The sequence below is a fragment of the Zootermopsis nevadensis genome, unplaced genomic scaffold (assembly GCF_977971745.1).
Source record: "Zootermopsis nevadensis isolate Lab colony 2312 unplaced genomic scaffold, Znev_1.0 Znev_ptg000017l, whole genome shotgun sequence".
Lineage (NCBI taxonomy): Eukaryota > Metazoa > Arthropoda > Insecta > Blattodea > Termopsidae > Zootermopsis > Zootermopsis nevadensis.
Window position 1 is genome coordinate 13,462,268 of NW_028259149.1, and position 20,224 is coordinate 13,482,491.

Sequence of the window (20,224 nt, forward strand, 5' to 3'; positions counted from 1 at the left end):
ATGTTAATATTAATTTAAAGAAATTATTGAGATTGAAACAAAGTTCGTTAACGAAAGTGACGCCTGTACATTTTTTCTCTTTTCCTTGTAATATCAGCTCTCCTCAGCTAAGTAGGTGATTGTTTTCTTTTCTTATGTATTTATTTCCTCATTTGAAATTCATTATAAATCATGCAATTAGAATCGTAGCCTTGTCGTAACTGGTTGCTGTTGATCACACAGCACCACCTAGCCCAGTATCACAAGTTGTCCAAGATGGTGGCAGATCTGAAAGAGAGTGAAGGGAAGCTTCAAGAATTCCTTCCTTCTTTGGCCATAGACCCTGAACCTAAGACCCAAGAAACTATATCAGGGAAAAATGTATCTGAGGTGACAGAAACTTTTTGTTGTGTACTTTTTGTGTGTCACTCTAGGTGTTTAAACAGATTAATTTTGTCAGATTTTAAAATCCCTTCTCAAGCTGTATGAAGTGAAGCTTTAGTAACATTAACACTTGCATGTAGCCCAGTGTACTGTGTGAATACTGACATTTTTCCTAGGACTACAGTTTTGTATCAAAATTTATTCATAATTAAAGAAGCTTATTTATCATTTATAACAAAGTACTGTAGAAATTTTTGAACGTAAGCGAATGATGTTATGTGAGAGTGAAGTATATTACTTAACTGTTTGAAACCAATGCTCCTCTAAGTAATATTAAAAAATTTGGTCTGTACTAAGTAGGATTTGAGGTTCTCATGGCAGTGAGGGTGATAGAGGCAGCAAGAACTTCTGAAACATGGGTAAACCAGACTAAATAGTAATGCAACACAGGAGACAGCCATCTTCATACTTGCTGCCTTGAGAACGTGAAATCCTACCTAGAAATGTTTTGTTTTGTTTTTTGTGAGTGGTGCCTTTGGAAGTAGAAGCTTATAGAATGTGAACAAATCTCAGCCCAAGTTACTTACTGAGACCAATGCAGTGCAGACAAAATATGTATTCTGAGTATGTATGGGTGTTAACATTGAGAGGGTCAAGGCAGTGTCTGAGTGCTGAATGTGTTCTGGTTGCAGTGCAGCTCTGAAGCTGCCAACTCTGTGCCAGACCTTCACAGTGTTGGTATAAATTTACATGCCAGTCCAGTTCCACCTGGAGGGGGTGGAGGAGTAGCTCATGGCTCTTCTGGTGGCAGACCTCGTTCTGAAGAACTCGTATGTATCTACAAGTAGGGTGGAGCAAACATTTTAATGTTTTGTTATTATTTTATAGTAAATGTGGAATCATGTCTGAATGTCTGCTTCATTAAGAATGTTTTATGTGTTACTTTATTGCCAGTTTATATGCGTTTTTTCATAAAGTGCATTAAATTAAGACTTAAGTTGAGCTGAATTGAGTGAGGTTGAGTGTGTATCTGTCTGTCCATTTCATCATGGAAACTACTTCACAGGTTTGATTGGGATTTGGTACTGGGGCATCTGTAGTGAAAGTTGTTCAACTAACTTTATTTTGGTTTGAATTGATCCAATATAAACCTTAATTTACATGAAGATTTTACCAGTATTCTCCACAACATTTCTTCATAACAAAGTAGTGCATAATGTATGGATCCCATTAACATCTACAACTTCTGTAAGATTTGATGTTTTCACAGTGGTGAGTATGAAGATTTCTGTCTTCTGGGTTGTTGCGCTGTGTAGTCTGGTCGATGTTTACCAATGTTTCAGAGGTCATACTGCCTCCATCATCATCACCTCTGAAACATTGGTAAACATCGACCAGACTACACAGAGCAACAACCCAGAAGACAGAAATCTTCATCTAGAACTTCTGGTTGAAATATTTGCAGTATGGCAAATATGTAAAAAGTTGGAAGGAGAAATATGATATGCAGTGATGTCTATGATGTGGTTAGCATTGAAACAGTGGTTTTATATCTGCAGTAAATGAACATCAGTAGTGAAAAGGATTACTGAACAGAGAAGTATCTGTTTATTATGCAATGAGGTCTTCCCAGCTGATGAGCTGTGTAAGGATGATGCTGGTGGCGGGGACAGTCTCCAAAACATTGTAAACTAATTCTAGTCTCAAATGACTGATGTCCCAAGAATACTTAATTGCACTCAGTTGGTGGTGAAAACTTAATCCAATTGTCATATTCATGTTTATTCTGGTTTAACAAAATTTTCTGTATGTTATTTCCAGACCGGAGCTGTTCTGAAGTCATCGGATTCAGCACGACGAAATGAATTGAAAATGAAAGTGGAGGAATCCCAAAGAAGGGTAAATATTTACTCATATATTTACTTCCTTGCAAGGGGCAGTTAGAAAGTAATTTCACAATGTACACATTTACTGAATCTTAACACTTTTAATACAATGTTATTGTATTACTCATAAAGTTTTTTTTAATACCCATAAAGACAGGCACTTATAATTCTGTAGTAAGCTTTTTAACCCCTGCTGCCAACAGAAGTCATTGTCCTGTTCTTTCAGCCAATATTTTACTTCTGTTTTTATGTTGTTATTAGTTTTTTTATATGTTGACTTCTAGTCATTGCTTCAGTAGTAGAAACAGGAAAAGCAGCATTTGAGATACCAAAACAGAAAATTTTCAACAACAGTTAAATCATAATTATGGTAAAGACTATTTTCACTTTTCAGTAAAAGAAATCTTCCTTAAAGGGGTTGTCTCGGGTAGAAAATTTATGTTTAACACTCAAAGATAATACAAAACATGACAACCTGAATGTCTCAAAATGTTTTTGAAGGGAAATGTAATGAACAGTAGGCATTATTATTATTATTATTTCTCTTAGTATGTGTGTCTCCATTCAACCACGTGGACCCTTGAAGATGCTAAACAAAGCCCAAAAGCTAATCATTGCTTTAATTTTATAAGTCAACCAGTTTTCTCTGTCCCTGTTTTGGCTGTAGGCAAACATCAAGCAGTTTAATTATTTCAGTGTAGTTTATTTGAATTTCGGTAAATAACGGTTGCTTTTGGTTGTTTGTAATATTCATAATAGTGACATTTGTTAACTTTCAATTGCTTGTTAGTTGCAGGCCCTGCAGGAACACCAAGCTGCTTTGCTAACTCTTCAACAGAAAGCACAGGATCAGCTCAACGAGGCCAGAGCAGAACAGGTAAATAAAGTGACGATGCAGTACCCTCCAACCTTTTAGTTGCCATATTGCCAGTATAGTTATAACCATAATGCTGTTTATAATGTGTAAAGCAGTGATTCTCAAACTTCTTTATGTATGTAGCTTTTATATCAATGTTCCAAGCATAGAAATAACTGTGACAGCAAGTGATAAGTCATTTTGTCTCCCTCGAACTGCATTACTTATGTTCTTCCTATGCTAAGGCATAGTTATTCATTCATATGTGATTATTAGTTTTAAGTAATATAAAATTTAATGATTTAAAGTTGGAGTGTGGAGTAATGTCCAAGGCCAACATTTGCTATCATGTGCTATCACCAGTATGTTACTCCTAAATATAATCTATTTCTTCTTTGCATTAGGTTTAACAAGTGGGGGTTTAACAGACTGTCTTTTGCTACTTTCTGAAGTATTTCCACTGTTCGGAATCACTGTCATTGTTGTTGGTTATTTGAATCCATAATAAAATCATTATCAGCGACCATTTCCTCATCAACTTCATCACATACAGGTGCCATTTTTTTATGTTGGTTTAATTTTTAAATTTATGTTTTTACATGCCAATTAGGCTGATAACATTGGAACTACAAAGAGGCCATGGTATCTAGAAGAAATAAATCCATAAAATTCTGACACATGTTAGAATACATTATTATGACATGCACAAACAGCAACATGTGTATGATGTAGTAGTTCAGTGGCAGTCCTCAGTTCTCTAAGGCAATGTTCCAGCATATTATAGAGGCCGTAAGGCAGGGCATGGAGAACAATATACTGGACAGTCTCCTGCCCAAGGTCCACACTAAGATAAACAAAATAATATTGATTTTTTTATATTTTAGGGTATCTTAATGGCACATGCTGTTGGTGTTCAGTGTACTGGCCCTTCCCCGCCATCTGTTACCCTTTCTGCAGGAGAAGAACGTTCTGCAGGATGTGCAACTGGAACTTCAAACTCGCAAGCCTCATTGACTCAGCATAATATTAATAGTTCACCTGGTCTCGAAGACAATATGGAGCACATTGCTGATCGGCTTCATACCCTCCATCAATTATATGAGAATAGAAACCAGGTAGATTGCAATTCATAATAGCAAGTGGCAACTATATTTTACATTCCTGACTTAACATTTCTGTATCTGTGCTTCTTTTTCCTGCTTGCATCAGATGGTCACTTTGCAGGAGTTATATGCTATAAAACACTTTCCTTTATATACAGCTGTCCTAGCCACCATAATGCAGAGAAGGTGAATCACCTTTTGTCTTATTCAAATTTCTTATTTTGTTGTTCCTTCTTATTGAGTCAGTTTTTTGTTTGCAGAGTCATCCTACTAGGTATCTGTTAACAAATATGTTAACTGTAAACTTTTGCAGTGTTTAAATTAATTTCCCTGCACTGTTGCTGGCTACTGCAAGAGTCACAGGAGCAGGAAGTTTAATTCCACCAGTATAATATGTTGTGTCACTTGATTTTAGTTTAATGAATACAGTTACCACACATACTTAAAAGTAGAACTCATTAAAACAACTTCAGTTTTGAATACATTTTCAATATTTGGACCATTGATGTACACTGTACATTAAATAGTTCACCATAACTGTTCCTTATCCAAGTTTATTACTGTGGTTTGAAATACTGCCCTTCCCTTCTGGAAGTTGTCAGTCTTTGAATTCCTGCTTGGTATCTAAGAGACTTTTCTCTGTTCAGTTACAGCCCTTAGATTAGAGCCTGTCCTTCTGCTAGTTGTGCATCAGCTGCTAATGTTGCCTGCAGCTACTTCAATATATTTTAGACAAAAATTATTTCCCTTAATCACATTCTACAATAACTGTGTTGCTATCCAGATATTAGATATTAATTACATTCAATATAAACGTGTGTGTTTATATATATCCCCCTGTAATTTGTTTCCCCTGCTACTCACCATTGACTAACTGTGTGTTATAATTCTAATTATGAGATATATAAATTTTCTGATCTAGTCCAATGTATTTTTTACATATTTTCTTCTCATTTTAATATAATTGACTTCATTTACTTGAGCTATTATTACAAAGATATTAATATTTTTAGTATGTATATACATCCTCTACACTCATGTAATTCTTTAATAAACTTTTTCTTGTTACCTTTCTGTATTTATTATATATGCAACTTTTGATCTATGCCACAGTTGCCAGATGTCTGTTTTCCTGTAAATCATTAACTAATATTTTTTTACATATCTTTCCATTTGGGAATATTACATGATCCCTTTTTTAGGATGAGAAAAAAGTAAAGGTACCTTGTCTAATAGTCAGATAAATATGCTAATTATGATGATGTCCATTTACATTAATGTGATTTATCTCACAAGCTGGCACAGATACTTGGCGAGAGAGATGATGAACTAGTATCTGAACATCTAGTGTTGCAAGACAAGCTTCAAGAACTGCAATACAAGAAGCAGCATATGGACCATCTGCTGGCAGAGTTTCAGACTCTCAACAATCTTCCTGGTGTAACTACAGGTAAACACAGTACACTGAGTTCAGAGACTTCGTCATATGCAGTAGTCGAACTTTACAGTGTCCCACTGATTCAAACAGGCCTTGTGAACATAGGTCTGGGAATGATTCTTTAAAAACATATAGAATTTTATATGTCCATCCATCTGCAAATTTTAATCTCCAGAACTACCATGAGAATTTGTGCAAAATTTTGTGTCATCTACTATAATTTATAATTTACTAAAGAAAATCATTGCAAAAAAAACTATTTCAATTTTTGATCATTTTTGTGATTGTAGGTTCTCAGGTAGATGCTGGGAGCAGCAAGGATGGGAGTGAAGATGGTGAGGCAGAATGCTCAGATGGCGAGGCAGACTATGAGGTTGTGCGGGATAAGGTAGCAGAACTGAACATGATGAGGGCTCAGCTGGCCCAGCTAAAAGGCATTATGTCAGAAGTTCAGAACACGGAGGGCATTAATGAAATCTATCAGGTGGGTGTGAATAGAAAATGTGAGCAGGATACTGGGGGGTACAGATGACATTTTCCTGGAGTATTAAGAAATGGACAAGAAGGTATAAAATATGAAACCAGGTTAGTAGAAAATAGACAAACTCCAGGAAAAGCTGGTGAAATGAAGGATACGGTGGTGTAGGCATTGTTGAAGAAGGGTCCCTTGAAAGCTTAAAAATGACGATGTCAAGTTATCATTGGGGAGACCAAGGACAAGACAGAGGGTCTAACAAGGAAAATGGAAATGAAAATGTGATCAATGGAAAATAAAGAGACACACATCTCACTTTTAGCCAAGTGGGCCATAGTTCCTGAAATATATGCTTTAAATTTGTCCCTTTGTTATTGATGTGGTAGAAGTTATCTTTCTGGCTATTAAGGCCCCGTAGTGGAAGGGATAAGGTTGTGGACTTGTAATGTGGGAGTCACACATTTGATCCCAATTGATTTATCCATTTGATTCAGTAGTTTTTAAAAGTTTACTACCTTGAGAAAAGGTCAGGAATATAGAGGTTCAAATCCAGGACTTCCACATTAATAGTCCATAACCTTGTCTTTAGCTGCTGGGCAACCCATAATTTCTGTTGCCATATATAAGTGAATGTTTAGAAACTAAGGCCCATTGGACAAAAGGGCAAGACAGATGCCTTTATTTTCCATATGTTTTCAGTTGATCCCATTTTTGTTGAAATTTATGACCTTTCCTTGTAAGTGAGGGGAATATATACAAAACAGAGTAAGGAAAGAGTGGATGCAGATACAAGAGGAGTGCTTGTGGGAGGATAGCAAGAAATGTAAGCTTTGTTACAGGATTACTCACCCCTGCAGTATTATTTAATGATGAGTTAAATTTGAGACATGTCAGTGAAAAACAATATCCGTAATTAATTACCTTCAGAATGGGACTGATGAGGGACCAGGAGCAAGACAAGGTCAGGACTTGGAGCATGAAGAGCAAGCAGTAAACCTTCGACGACAGAAGAGAGATAAGAGCAAGGGGTCAAGTGTAAAATGTGCCACACGCAGCAACAGTAACACCAGTGTCAGTGGAAGCAGCAAACCTGACAACATAGCACAGTGTGGCTCAGAAGTAGAGAGAACAAAAGACATCCAGCAAAAGACTGTGTATGTTTCTGATACATGTTTCATCAATCTTTAAGTCATTTTAAACCATTGTACATCTGCACAACTTATTTCTTTAAAATCTGTTCTAATATTCTCCACATACCTACACTTTTTCTTTTCATGATTACTAGCTCTCTTGTTATATATTTTTATTTTGTAGTTTCTTTTGATTACTTCTAGGCTAATAACACGAAAGACGAAAGTGTCTTTTTTAAAACCCATATATATTCATTATTTTTATCAGTTTCTCATCTTGAAACGTTGTTAAGTAACCTAAAGTATTTTCATAAAGTTTTTCAACCAAATGTTTGTACTTATTCATGGTATTCTGCATGTAAATTGCATGCCCCACACATATGCATGAAGTTGTGAGGCAAAAATATTTCAATGACAATTTCAGACAACTTCAAGAAGCCAAAGTGCGATTGCAGCATCTGCAGGATCTGTTGGCTATAGTAACAGAATGCCATAGTCATGGGCAACCTGTACCAGACCAGTACATTGAGTTGCTGAGCCAAGAAGTAGCCAGAGACGAGGGTTCAGATGCTGGAAGAGGAGAGACGCAACTGTCTTCAGGCTCACAGGTGCAAAGACATAGTGTGGAAAGAGAGAGAACACCAGTCAAACAGCAGGTGTATGACAGGTATGAATTACAAACATTATTTTCTTCGTATCTTTCTTTCTTCTTCTTTCTTTTTTCTTTTTTCTTTTGCTCATTGTTGGTTGATTCATATCTTTAAGATAGTGTAAATGTATTGTCATGGAAATATAAACAGAAATAATTCATAATTTATAATTTCTGCTGGCCTGTGTGTATATATTTAAGCATCTGAAGATGAGTGTGTTTCATAAGTTATTAAAAAACTTGTTGTTTTCTTTGTTTTTAAATTCAAAGAGGTACAGTTTCTGTCCTTAATTTGTACTATCTCACCAAAGTGTAATCTAATTATTCATGTGAATTTAAATAGTCCCAGTGCAGTGCCAGGTGGTTGTGAAGTCACTCTAGACATGGTTCAGGCAATAACTCATGATCTGCGTCAGCAAACACTTAGTCTTCAAGAGGAACGAGAAAGATTAGTTTCAGCACAGAGAGAACTGAGTAAAATTCAGCAGGAACTTCCATTTCGGGAAAAGAAAACCAACACACAGGTAAGAGGAGAACAGTTGTAACATTACCTGGTACCTGGTTAGCATGATCCTGCCTACTTACATCAGCTTGTTGACCACTGTACAGCATTATGCACAGCTCAATCTGTCTGGTAGATTTTTGTTCATATTTTAATTGTTTTTCTTGAATTGAGTTTAGTAGTGTGTAGGTAGTGATATCTTGTGAAACTCTTTTTTATATATGGACAGTAGCTCTCCTAGCCACTGTAATTCTGAGGTAGATAACATAACTTTCGTTTCCTTTCTCTCTGGTACTTTTCAGCTTATGAATTTCTGTTTTTTGTTTTTGTTTTTTGTGTAACACGTTAGCTTTTTGTAGAGTCATCAGCCACTAGCATGTATCTAGATACGAATTAAATATAGCCTGTGAAATCTGACACAGCTTGGAAAACAGTTTCCTGCCACCATGCTATGAATGGGTTAAATTAACCCTCACATTAAGAAAATTAGAGGGATGTTTTCATGAATCCTCAAAGGTTTGTGAATGATGGGAAACTTGTTAGCTGTATCTGTTTATTTCTACTAAAGGTAGATGCTCAAACACATCAACAGCTGCTTCTTCAGGCAGAGTTGCAGGCCAAGAAACGAGAACTAGAGGAATTGATGCGGAAGGATCAAGGTCAAACATCAGCCATCAATCAGGATGTGTGCAGTGTGATATCTGCTGACAAGTCTGAGACACCAGGTGTGTAAGACTGTGATGTTGTACACCATCCTGCTTTAGATCTGTAACGTCTGAGCGAGACAGTGTTTCAGGAAGTCAGTAATGGCGTTGGTTAATGTGTGCATTAGTGAGTGAACAGGTATGTGGGTTAGTGGGTGCTTTTTGAAGTTAGTGCATGATTCATTGTTTATTTAACAATACTATCTCATATTTATTAATTGCATACAGTAGAGTCCAGATTATCCACCCTTCAGACATCTGACATTCTATTTTATGTGATGTGCCAGTTTATCTTAAAGTAGTGATTTTTCATTAACATGTCAAGTGAAAAGATAAAAGAAGTATTTCAATTACATCTTTTCAGGCGATCAGCCGCATCAACTGGTTAAAAGAAGAAACCTATGTTTCAGAGACCATCTGTGTCCCTGAAATGTCAGTTTCTTCTTTTAATCAGAAGATTTTATTGACTTACGTTGCTGCAAAATCTTCAAATCGTATATCACCAAAAAAGTGGTTGTTTCAATAGAACAAAATTTGAAACCTTACAAAGACTAGAGGTGAAACTATGCAAAAGGTGGCAGAAGAATATAGTCACCCTTGGATTTTTCATTAGTATTCTATATTGTCCTACATTTTTTATTATCCAACCATCTTTCATCCTGTTTATGTTGGATAATCAGGACTCTACTGTAGTATGAAGTTGCAGTATTATGGATTTGAAAGTATTTAGAATGAAATGATTGTGACCTGTTTTATGGCGTTATCCCACTTTTGTGGCAGATCTGAGGAAAACCACAAACTTTAAGTCCAGATAACCAGCCTCCAGATTAAGAATCAAAACCCAAAACCTTGTGAGTATGAAGCAGGAGCGTAAAGCACTCTACTTTGACGTGTGTGGGTGGGTGCATGCGTGAGTGAATGTTGATTCTAAAGCTATTTGATGACACTGTTTCAATTGTAGAGATTTTATGTTAAGGTTTAAAGACAGTCATGAGTGCTGGGTAGCATTTGAAAAGTGACATATGCCATCTTGGTATAAGACAATATTCATAGAAAAGTGAGTGCGCTAGCGAGCTTAGGACTGAGTGTGTGAATAAGTTGGAGGATGACTTACTTCTAGATTATGATAAAATGCATTTGACAGTATTTGACTACAGCATGTTTATTGCAGGATACAGTTTCTTGGCTGAAGGAACAGCAAATGCTACATGGGGTGGCTCCACACAGGGAACATTGGATGATCTAGCAGATCAGGATAATGATATTCAGGAGCAGAGTGCTGGCTACTCAAGGTTAGTGAATGTTTTAAAATGCTGTTGGCATACATAACTCATTGGTCTTGATGTTTGTTTATTGCAGATACAGTTGACGTTTTACTGAGCAGGTTGGGGTAGAAGGAACATGTGACCATACTGTTGGCTGTCTTAACTGAATTTTTTTTTCTGTCACTTCAGGCAAAGTTTCTGCTTAAAATATGTCATCTATTCTTGTTTTTTAAGCAGTGCTGCTTCAGCTCTGTAGGTTATACAGCATCATATAAGATATGAGAAGGGTAGTGAATAATGAGAACATAAGCATTTGGAAGGAGGCAGTTATGGTATTTGTGAAGACCCTGTCCCTGAATTTTTTTATAGAGAATGATAAAACTATGAAAATTCTCAGGCAGGATAGCTAGTAACTTCTTAGGCCATTACAGCTACACTAGACTGTTGAATGTCGTAATTATTGTGTAACGTTCTCATGTGGCAGTGACGAAGCCCAAGATGAAGAGGAGGAGGAAGATCTAGCATTCCGTGCCGGTTCACTGGTTCAGTTAAACAATAGCAGCAACAACAAAGATCCTTTGTCACAGACCATGACAACCACAAGGTATAAACTTCTTCCAGAAAATTTAGACCATTTTTGATTTATAATGAAAGATGTGCTTACGGTATCATGTCCACATATCTGTTCCTTCCCCCATGACTTTTTGAGCCACTTGGTTGGTTTTTGTTGTTATTGAAATTTTATTCCACTACAGGTCATCCAACCCACACTCTCGTATCATATTTCTTGAATATCCATTTCAATATTATCCTTTTATGTTGTCTCTAACATTCACTTTTTCCTGCTAAAATTGTGTACACATTTCTTATGTCTGCCATATGTGCTGGATGCCTAAACCATTGCATAACCCTTAGTTTGTTCATCCTAATAATATATTTGGTGGAGAGTGAAAATTATGAAGCTCTTTATTATGCATCAAACCTCCTGTTACTTTCTCTTAGGTCTGTATATTCTCCTTAGAACTTCATTCTCAAACATCCTTAGTTTGAGTTCTTCCCTTAATGTGAGGGACCAAGTTGTATGTCCATACAGAATCAAAGATACATTTATAGTTATGCCCTTTCAATATTTAAAATTGTAAGAAGTTATACTATGTTAAATGAGGCAGTAGGACTTTCAGGTTTGCTACATCCTTCTATATTGAATGTGACAGGGGATTAGAATTGGTTGCACAAGCAACTTTGACAATATTTCCAAAGACCATGTAGAAAGACAAGGTATTTTAACTTATTAGAAAGTTATCGACGTTCCATAACCCACCTGTGCCCATCTTTCCAACATACAGCAAAGCTTTTTTGCATTGTTCTACGTCATCCATAAGCACTCTCTTCAGTGTGTCCCCTGTTTTTCCTCTTATGATGTAGTCTTCTCCTTGTTTCCTCCTATGAGTGCTTTTTCTGATCTCTTTCCGCTATGTATGTCTTCTGACAGTCTTCTCCATTCTCTGTTCTCCCATAATCACTTCACTTATTTCTGCACGAGCTCTTTCCATACTTTGTTTCATATAGTATTTCTGTTTCCAGATATTTTGTAATATCTTAATTTTGGATTTTGTTTTCTTATCCTTTCTCTCTTTTTCTCTTTCCCCTTCTGCCCATTGGAATTACATTTCTCCTGTTTGTAGTATGCTTTCAGTTCTCTTATTTTCCATTCGCATTTCTTCTTAATAGGGCATAATAGGCACATTGTGTGTTTTGTAATATTTTGTGTGATTTTATATGCATCATTTGGTTTTGTGTTTGTCAGGGACCTGTTAAGCATGTCCTTGGAATCAAGCCGCTTATCGCTGTCAGGAAATATGAACACAAGCCACAGTAATGCTGCAAGCATAGCTGGATCTAGCAGCCGTGTTCCTCCCTCTGCTGGAAGCTGTTCTCGTTCACAGAGACAAGGCCCTGCCTCTCACAATGTTTGGAGGAAACTGTCTGCAGGTGAGGAAAGTTGCTAATACAAAATTAAGGTTGTTCATAATTAAGAATATGGTGTAGAAATATATACACTTATTTCTAGTATTACATTTTTCCAATTTATATTTCTGTGTCCATCAATGGTTTTGTTATGTGACACATTTTCATTTTTATAAATCTGTCATGCATATCAAATTAGTGGAGGATAAATTCAGAAAGATGTGGAAGAATGTAGCCTGTTTTAAGGTACTGTTCCAGCATTTACTTAAGGAACTGAGATAAACTGTTAAAAACAACTCATAGAATATGACATGGACATGTGATTAGGATTGGGAGTTAGGAATTCATACAGAGTGTTTGTGGAGAAACCTCTTGGAAAAATGTCACTTGAATGGCTGAAAAGTTATGAGAGAAGAATGTTGAGATGGATCTTTGATAGGTTTTGAGGATGGGAGGTGAATGGAACTAGCTGACGATCATGTCCTGTGGTAGATCAGTTTATTAATTGTCGTGCTTACAGCCAGATAGATGAATTCCAGTTTCTAGTTTTGTGTCTGTACCAGCTTTTGTTAATTTGGTCATATTTTAAATATGATATTGCAATGCAACAAAAGTTTTTCTTGTGTGTGTGTGTCTGTGAACACAGTAGTTATTTGTATCAGGCTTTTCATTTTATACATTGTTTTACAGCTTCAAAATGGAGAAGGCAGGTAAAATATGCAGGGCATGAAGTTAACCACTCATTTATAAATGCCAAGCTCTGGAATGTATGGAGTTTTATCTCCAAACCTAGATTTTTCATTGTGTAAATGTTTGGCACATGGGTAAGAAAAGATTTGTGCTCTCTCTCTCTTTTTCCCATCTGTACTACAGTATGTACAACTATGGTTTATAGACAGTGGAACATCTGGTCCACGAGCCATTTGGACTCCTTCATCTCACCAGATGAGACAAGAAAATCTGTGTACAGCTGATGAATTGGTCTCATCATCCAACAATCTAGACAATAACAACAGCAGTAGTTCTGCAACCCTGCATAACACAGGCCTCATGAGCTCAAATTCCAGCCCCAGCTGGTGGCAGCAGCAAGCACTTCAGGTGAGAACCATTACAAAATAAGTTTAGTACAGTACACATATTTCCAAAATGCATTCTCTGTTAATATGCATACCGAATAATATTAATATGTTTGCTGCAAAGCTAATAAATCACATTTCAATATCATCCTGTACAGAGTCGATTTTCCTTATATTTCATTACATATACAGTAAACTCACAATTATCCATGTGTGGATTGTCTGGTATGCAGATTGTCTATGCACGACCTCATGTACAACATATTTTTACATAAACACAAACACTTGTAAACTAGACTTTCAACATCTTTCCAAGATGACTTCAGCAGGTGGTGGTGGTTGGTTTTGGGAGGGTCTGCAGGTGATGTGGTCAAACAATACCTTTTTTCAGTACTTTACTCTGTGAAGGTTTGTTCAGTGGTCATGGTGGTAGACAGTAGATGCTACATGTGCTTGATCTTTTTAAAATATTAGTGTTTTGCAGTCAGTTCCTTTGAGTTGTAGTGTTTGCCAGTTTGGTGAAAATGGTAGTTAATGGTTGTGGATCAGAGAAGAATGGCTGAAATGTAAGATTGGGGAGACAAGGAAAGCATGTAGCATTTCGGTATAAATGCCTCTAGAAAAACAACGATTAGGAAGATCATAAACAGGAAGTGAGGATAGTGGTAAGATTGTACAGTTGCAGCATGCCAGACCACATATTGGTCTACTGTTGTGGAATTCTGTGGTTATGTTCTTATTTATAATTCTTTGAATTTTTCAGTGTATATATTTTTATGCATTGCAGTTAATAGAGAAACTTAACATTATAAGAAAATTGTAAGAACAAATAATACAAAATGAACATGATAAAGAAATAATATATATTAAGATTCAGGATGGTTGTTGTGAAAAGTAATAAGTATAAAAAATGTTTTTAAATATTGAGACACCAACATTTTATTAAAGAAATGTCAGCACAGGTCAGTAAGATGACATGCACTGACAAAGTTCCCATTATTGTCCTACTTCTATTACCGCACTGGTAAACTTTTGTGAAGAATATTTAAATTCTGAATGTTGCTACACACCAATTTAGGATGGTGTTTCTTGTACAGTTGCAGCATCAGCTGGAGGTCACCAGCAATTTGTGCCAGAGCATGCTGCTGGAACAATCACAACAGCAGCAACATGGAAACAACCTGCTTACTTCTGTTGGAGTTGGCAACAACTTATTGCCTCACTGGGGTTTCCCACCTCCACCATACCCTTCTACACCCCACCCTCAAGCCCATTCAGTTATAGCAGGTAAGATCCAAGTAGCACCAACTCTGCATCTCTGCATCTCTGCATCCATTTACTGTATTCAGTAACTTGCAATAGTGATGTTTCAGTTGTTAGAGAAATACCATCTGCAAATTATATGCTGAGAAGAAAAGACAAGTTTTATAATAGTGATAGGCCAGTGATTTTACAAACAATATTTGGTTAAGGGTACAAATTATAACGTTTCTCATCACACTGTTTTCTTGAAACTTGTATCACTTCATTCCTCTTAGATCCAAATGATTCCCTCAGCTATTTTATACTGAAGCATTCTGTTGTGCATTGTGACATACCAGTTATTTTATTAATCCATTACACAGAACTATAAACTGACAAACTTGTGAGGCTACATGTTTCACTGAATTCAGGCTGACATGCAAGAAGTTATTTTGATGCAGTGTTACAAGTATTGGTAACACAGTTGGATTTTGAAAACAGACCCATTATCAACATAAATTTCATACATTTTTTAAAGTGAATAGAAAGATACAATTATTGATATGTGTTGAAACAGTAATAAAATATTATTTACAGGGCGTAGGATATTTTAGGTATGTGACACATCATGAAGATCCTGGATTATTAGAAAGATGAAAGTGCAAGTGAGAATGCTGTACAGCTTCATAAAATAGTTCATAAAGAATTGGGGTGTTTGAGGGGGTTGAGTTTGGGCTGGTGGCATTCCATACTGTGTGACAGGAGACCAGCGTCTTATTTACATCATGTCTTCGGTCACCTACGACCCACAGTACACAGTATGGACTGTGACTAATATCAGTGAAGACTTCTCCAGCAATCATCTGCATCAGGTAGTCACAAATACCCAATGTTTGTTTCAAGAACCATCTCAGTTCTCATCATCAGGGAACTGATGTTGTGGGACATCCTGGGCTCTGTAGATATCAGTTCCGTGATGATGAAGACCTAGACGGTTCTCAAAATATCAGTTTTTTGTGACTTCCTAATGGCTGATTGCCCAAGAAGACCTCATTGCTAATTTCCATGTGACAGATTAGTAAAATAACTGATTCCCCTCAGGAACCTATTCCCAAATATCCTCAATGAACTGTTGCATCTTCTTAGACATTTTCCTTCTGTAAGCAAAGAAACATACAGTGTTAGTTAAAACACGCTGTTTTGAATGCTGGCTCTGCTTGTGTCATCAGTAAAAGTATAGAATCTAATCTGTTGGGCCCATTGGATAACATTTTCTGGACATTTCTTGACACTAGCCTTAAATCATTCAGGTGTGTGTGAATCAAGCATTATGTTGTGTTTGTGGAAAGTTGCTGTCTTAAAAGTGTCTGTGAGCTACAAATAAGTTTGGCAACTTGTTAGTCAGTCCTGAGAATATTAAGGGATTCAAAATGTTACTTGATTCTTGTTCAGGTGGGCTTGGCAGTCACCTCCTTCCAGCAAATGTTACTTCACTTCCTGATACTTACTACCAGCAGTTACTTGCAGCAAGTCAGCTACAGCAGCAGCAGATGTTGTTAACGACAGTGAATCAATGTTGCCAACTCCTATGGTTGCAGCAAAGAGAAATTATGGCATTGAGGTCAGCAGTTCATGCTGTGAGTATACCTGTTACTATGTGTGTTAAAGCTGTGTGAATAATATGTATGATTAGCTTTATATTTCCTTTAATTATTATGTGGGTATTTGTGATATGATTGTTCGGTATCTTGGTGCACTTTCCATATTTTATAAAAAAAATAGGCTTATAGTATTATGTCCATATCAGTCCGCATTATTAACTTTTCAGCCAGATTTTTATGAAACTTAGCATGAATATAATGTCACAAGGGGTCAGTCTGTTTTTATTCTTTTCAATTTTCCAGCATCAGGACTTTTTGAATTTGTGAGTTTGAAGCAATACTAGCTACTGTACTGCAGTACTATGTAGTGATAGGATCCTAAGTTTTTTGTGGTAATAGTATTTGATAAATATGCATGTTCTGCTTTTATAGGGTCTCAAACAATATTATTACAGGTGAATCGATCTTTTAGGGTATCTGCAAATTTAATGTCAAAATTTTTACTGCACAGAAAATGATCACATAATTGCATTATTATTAATTTAAATTCTTGATAGCCTCATAGAGTGAAGCTTTTGAAGGAAAATAAGCATCATACATTGTTCCTGCTGCTTATTATTATCAGCATCACCATAATAACCCATCAGGCAGTCATTTACAATAAAGATTTATTCATAGTTGAAGGTAAATTTTCTTCATACCTAAACTCAGCACTAGGTGTAGGGTGTATGGAAGTAGACCCCATTGCAGTTTAGAATTTGGCATTAGGTGGAGGTGAATGATCAGTTTCACAGTTCAGCTGCTTTACTCTGGGAGATAAATACACTGGAATCCAATGGCTAGAAGAATGGCATTTGTCTTCCCATCTGGTATTTAACTTCTTTCAACTTAAAACTGGTCTTACAAGATTTAGAATATTCTGTCCAACATGCATATCCTTTCTGAATTTGGTTGTAACTTACACATTCCTATTGTATTATGCCTAAGTTTTGACATTGTTTTAGACATGTAACTGTACACTGTGTCACAGTTACCAACCAGATTGGTGTATCAGTAACAATTAAGACTTGTATTCAGGAGGTATATGGTTCAAATCTTAGGCATGTTACCAGTCATCTTGAATGAGGTGTGAAAAAGTCCCCCCCCCCCCCCCCCAGTCTCTTTCAAAAGTACTGCCTCCTTCAAAATCCTCACCTACTCTTTACCTGTGATCATCTTTTACATTTCACTGATGGTGTGTAAACTGTAACATTAAAATAGCTTTGTTAAATAACTGAAGATATCAGTTACTCAGTTGTGCTGTAATAGTTTAGTGAAATAACAAATGTATGTGTCTTGTGAATGACTTTACTGCCAATTTTGTGAGAATTCTAGACTATTTATATTTATGTATGTACATTATTACCTTCGCAGCTTCAAGAGAAAACATCTTGTGGAAATGGCAGTCATGGAGGTGAAAGTTATTCATCACCTGCAGTGATTGGTCAGCCTGAAGAAGCTATACTCATCGCATCCACTCAGAATAGCGCACATCCAACACCACATCAATCCCAGTCAAATCTTACAAGGCTCCAACAGACCATAACTAACCCTAACTTGACCTCCTTTACTCCCCACCAGAATCTGAAGCTGAGTTACAGTGGAGGTCTGTTCCAGTCACCTGAAGAAATGACTGCTTCGTCTGGAGTAACCAGTGCCCATTCCCTGCCTAATCTCTCGCAGACAACAACCTCTGCTAACTCTGTTTTCTCTCCGCATCACCCTGATGCTGGCCCTTCAAACACACCCTTGAATAATGTTGTTCCAAACTTCAGTCCAACTCCAGCACATAATTTTCTTGCTGGTACCATGACCTTGCCATTTCCTGTAAATAACAATGTGAATTTCAACAACCGGTCCCAACAGCAACCTCTGTCTTCTTTGATCCAGTGCTCTGCCCCTCAGCCTGGTTCAGGTGCCCCTTGGCTGCAACATGGGGCTCCAGGGGGGACACCAGGACTCCTACAGGGACACACAACTCCTTCACCTGTACCAGCCCTCAACAATCAGGTCCCACCAGGAAACAGGGCAAACAACTACTGGGATAATTTTAGAAGGTAAAACTGCTCATTCTTGTAAAACTCACTTTTTGTTGTTGTTTTTATTTTTTATTACTTATTTCTTTGCAGTCTTTGCCGCATAAAGCAGAAATTATCTTTTCTCCTTTTTCTTTAAATATTTCACCTCATCAAAAAGTGTTTCATTTTAAAGTTGCAGATATCAATGATATTTGTATTTTATATCATGTTTGAATTTTTTGTAGAGCTGTTCTTCAGATAATTTATGAAGTTTGATTTAAACTTCACGTAAAAGAGGTGTTATATTGAAAATTAAAGAAAACTAATAAATATTAATTGTGGTCAACATTTGCTGTAGTTGTGTCATCAGAATTTGCTCAGTATTTGATAATATAGGATGGATGAACATGACTTTTACACTGTGCTTTAATTATGCATAGAGTTACAAGTTGAATGGGAAGTTGGAAAGTGTATTTATTTGCTAAAAATAGATTTTAAACATAAAAAATAATAAAACAAATGGCTTACCTTTATTTACAGCTTCTTAAATGTATACATTTTGTTCGTTGTAGCCTTCACATGATGATTTTTGTTTATATGTCACAGACTTTGAAGAAGTGAGGTACATTCTGAATGGTTCTGATTGTTATCAGTTACTTGCTTATTAACATGTAGGGATAAGAGAGCAGATTTTTGCAGTGACCTATATTCACTGTAGAACCTTGTGAGTATTGCACACTTGTAAAATTTATGACATTGAAAGGAACTTAAAATAAGTTTTACCATGTCAAAATTGTGGTATTTCAGAAGAGAATATCCTACAATAAATATTTAATAACAATTAAATTTAATAGTTGTAGTTGTTCATGAAGTCACTGTTAATTTGTGACTGACAAATTCACCTGATATTTGTGGAGAGTATATAGTTATCACTGTTGGTTCATATGTAGAAAATCCTAATTTGAATTCTTGCCTTTAGACTAGTTATCTTTATTGATCCTGGAAATCCATATTTTATTAAGGCATAATAAACAACATGGAATGCAAATGCCCATTGCCATTGATTCCCAAGGGGTATGATGAGCAATGAAAATATCTGCAGCAACTATACTTGATTACTCTTCCAGTTTTTTGTCTTAAAATAGGACATGATTTAAGATGGCTGTCTTCTGGGTTGTAGCACTGTGTAGTCTGGTAGAAGTTTACCAGCATTTCAGAGGTCCTTGGTGCCTCCATCATCAGGGCACTGAGTTACTCATCACCCTGATGATGGAAGCAACAAGGACCTCTGAAATGTTGGTAAACATCTACCTGACTACACAGTGATATAACTGAGAAGGAAGCTATTTTTATACTCCCTGCCATGAGAACCTCAAATCCTACTTACAATATGGTATCTTCCTTACACATACTTTTCAGTTCATTATTCATTAATAATCCAGTTATTTGATGCTATAGTCTTAGCTTTGGCACCATTCAAAGTTGGTCTGGATGCATAGACTACAAGAAAATTTCCTTGCCCGTGCCAGGGATCAAAGCAAAGTCATCCATCAAATTTGTAGTCAGGCACTATATTGACCGAGCTACACTGACTCTGCTCAAGTATAGTACTTGCCACAAGTCAGACACGTGGCCATGTGTAACTATTTTTGAAACATATTTCTTCTAATCTTGAGCAGCTTGAGGTGACACATTTTCTGTTATGAAGAAATGGAAATACTGATAATCTGCATGCACAATTTACTGCACAGACATTACTTAATCTGTACAAGACAACAAAAAGCAGAGAAAGCAACCAGTCACTGGTGATACAAAATCAGTGTTGGCCATTCTTTTGTAACAGTTTATATCACCACAATAAAGCACAGGAAATGTATGCAAAGTATAACAGTCCTGGTGTGTTTGTTCT

At 36.5% G+C, this 20,224-nt stretch overlaps 1 protein-coding gene across 8 annotated transcripts in view; it reads left to right on the top strand.

The window, feature by feature from the left end:
- Positions 1-20,224, top strand: part of cmb (combover) — a 44,854-nt gene that overhangs the window by 7,962 nt on the left and 16,668 nt on the right. For 5 of the 8 annotated variants that reach the window (XM_087350546.1, XM_087350538.1, XM_087350539.1 and 2 more), the window contains 18 exons: positions 223-369; positions 1,056-1,193; positions 2,185-2,262; positions 3,040-3,126; positions 3,990-4,220; positions 5,505-5,658; positions 5,937-6,130; positions 7,049-7,275; positions 7,676-7,918; positions 8,244-8,424; positions 8,971-9,127; positions 10,278-10,398; positions 10,856-10,975; positions 12,179-12,363; positions 13,235-13,437; positions 14,513-14,702; positions 16,110-16,294; positions 17,672-18,354. In XM_087350546.1, the coding sequence (XP_087206672.1) occupies positions 223-369; positions 1,056-1,193; positions 2,185-2,262; positions 3,040-3,126; positions 3,990-4,220; positions 5,505-5,658; positions 5,937-6,130; positions 7,049-7,275; positions 7,676-7,918; positions 8,244-8,424; positions 8,971-9,127; positions 10,278-10,398; positions 10,856-10,975; positions 12,179-12,363; positions 13,235-13,437; positions 14,513-14,702; positions 16,110-16,294; positions 17,672-18,354 (3,524 nt within the window). The remainder of the gene's footprint in view (positions 1-222; positions 370-1,055; positions 1,194-2,184; positions 2,263-3,039; positions 3,127-3,989; positions 4,221-5,504; positions 5,659-5,936; positions 6,131-7,048; positions 7,276-7,675; positions 7,919-8,243; positions 8,425-8,970; positions 9,128-10,277; positions 10,399-10,855; positions 10,976-12,178; positions 12,364-13,234; positions 13,438-14,512; positions 14,703-16,109; positions 16,295-17,671; positions 18,355-20,224) is intronic. The other 3 variants (XM_087350545.1, XM_087350540.1, XM_087350541.1) reach the window with 3 other exon arrangements.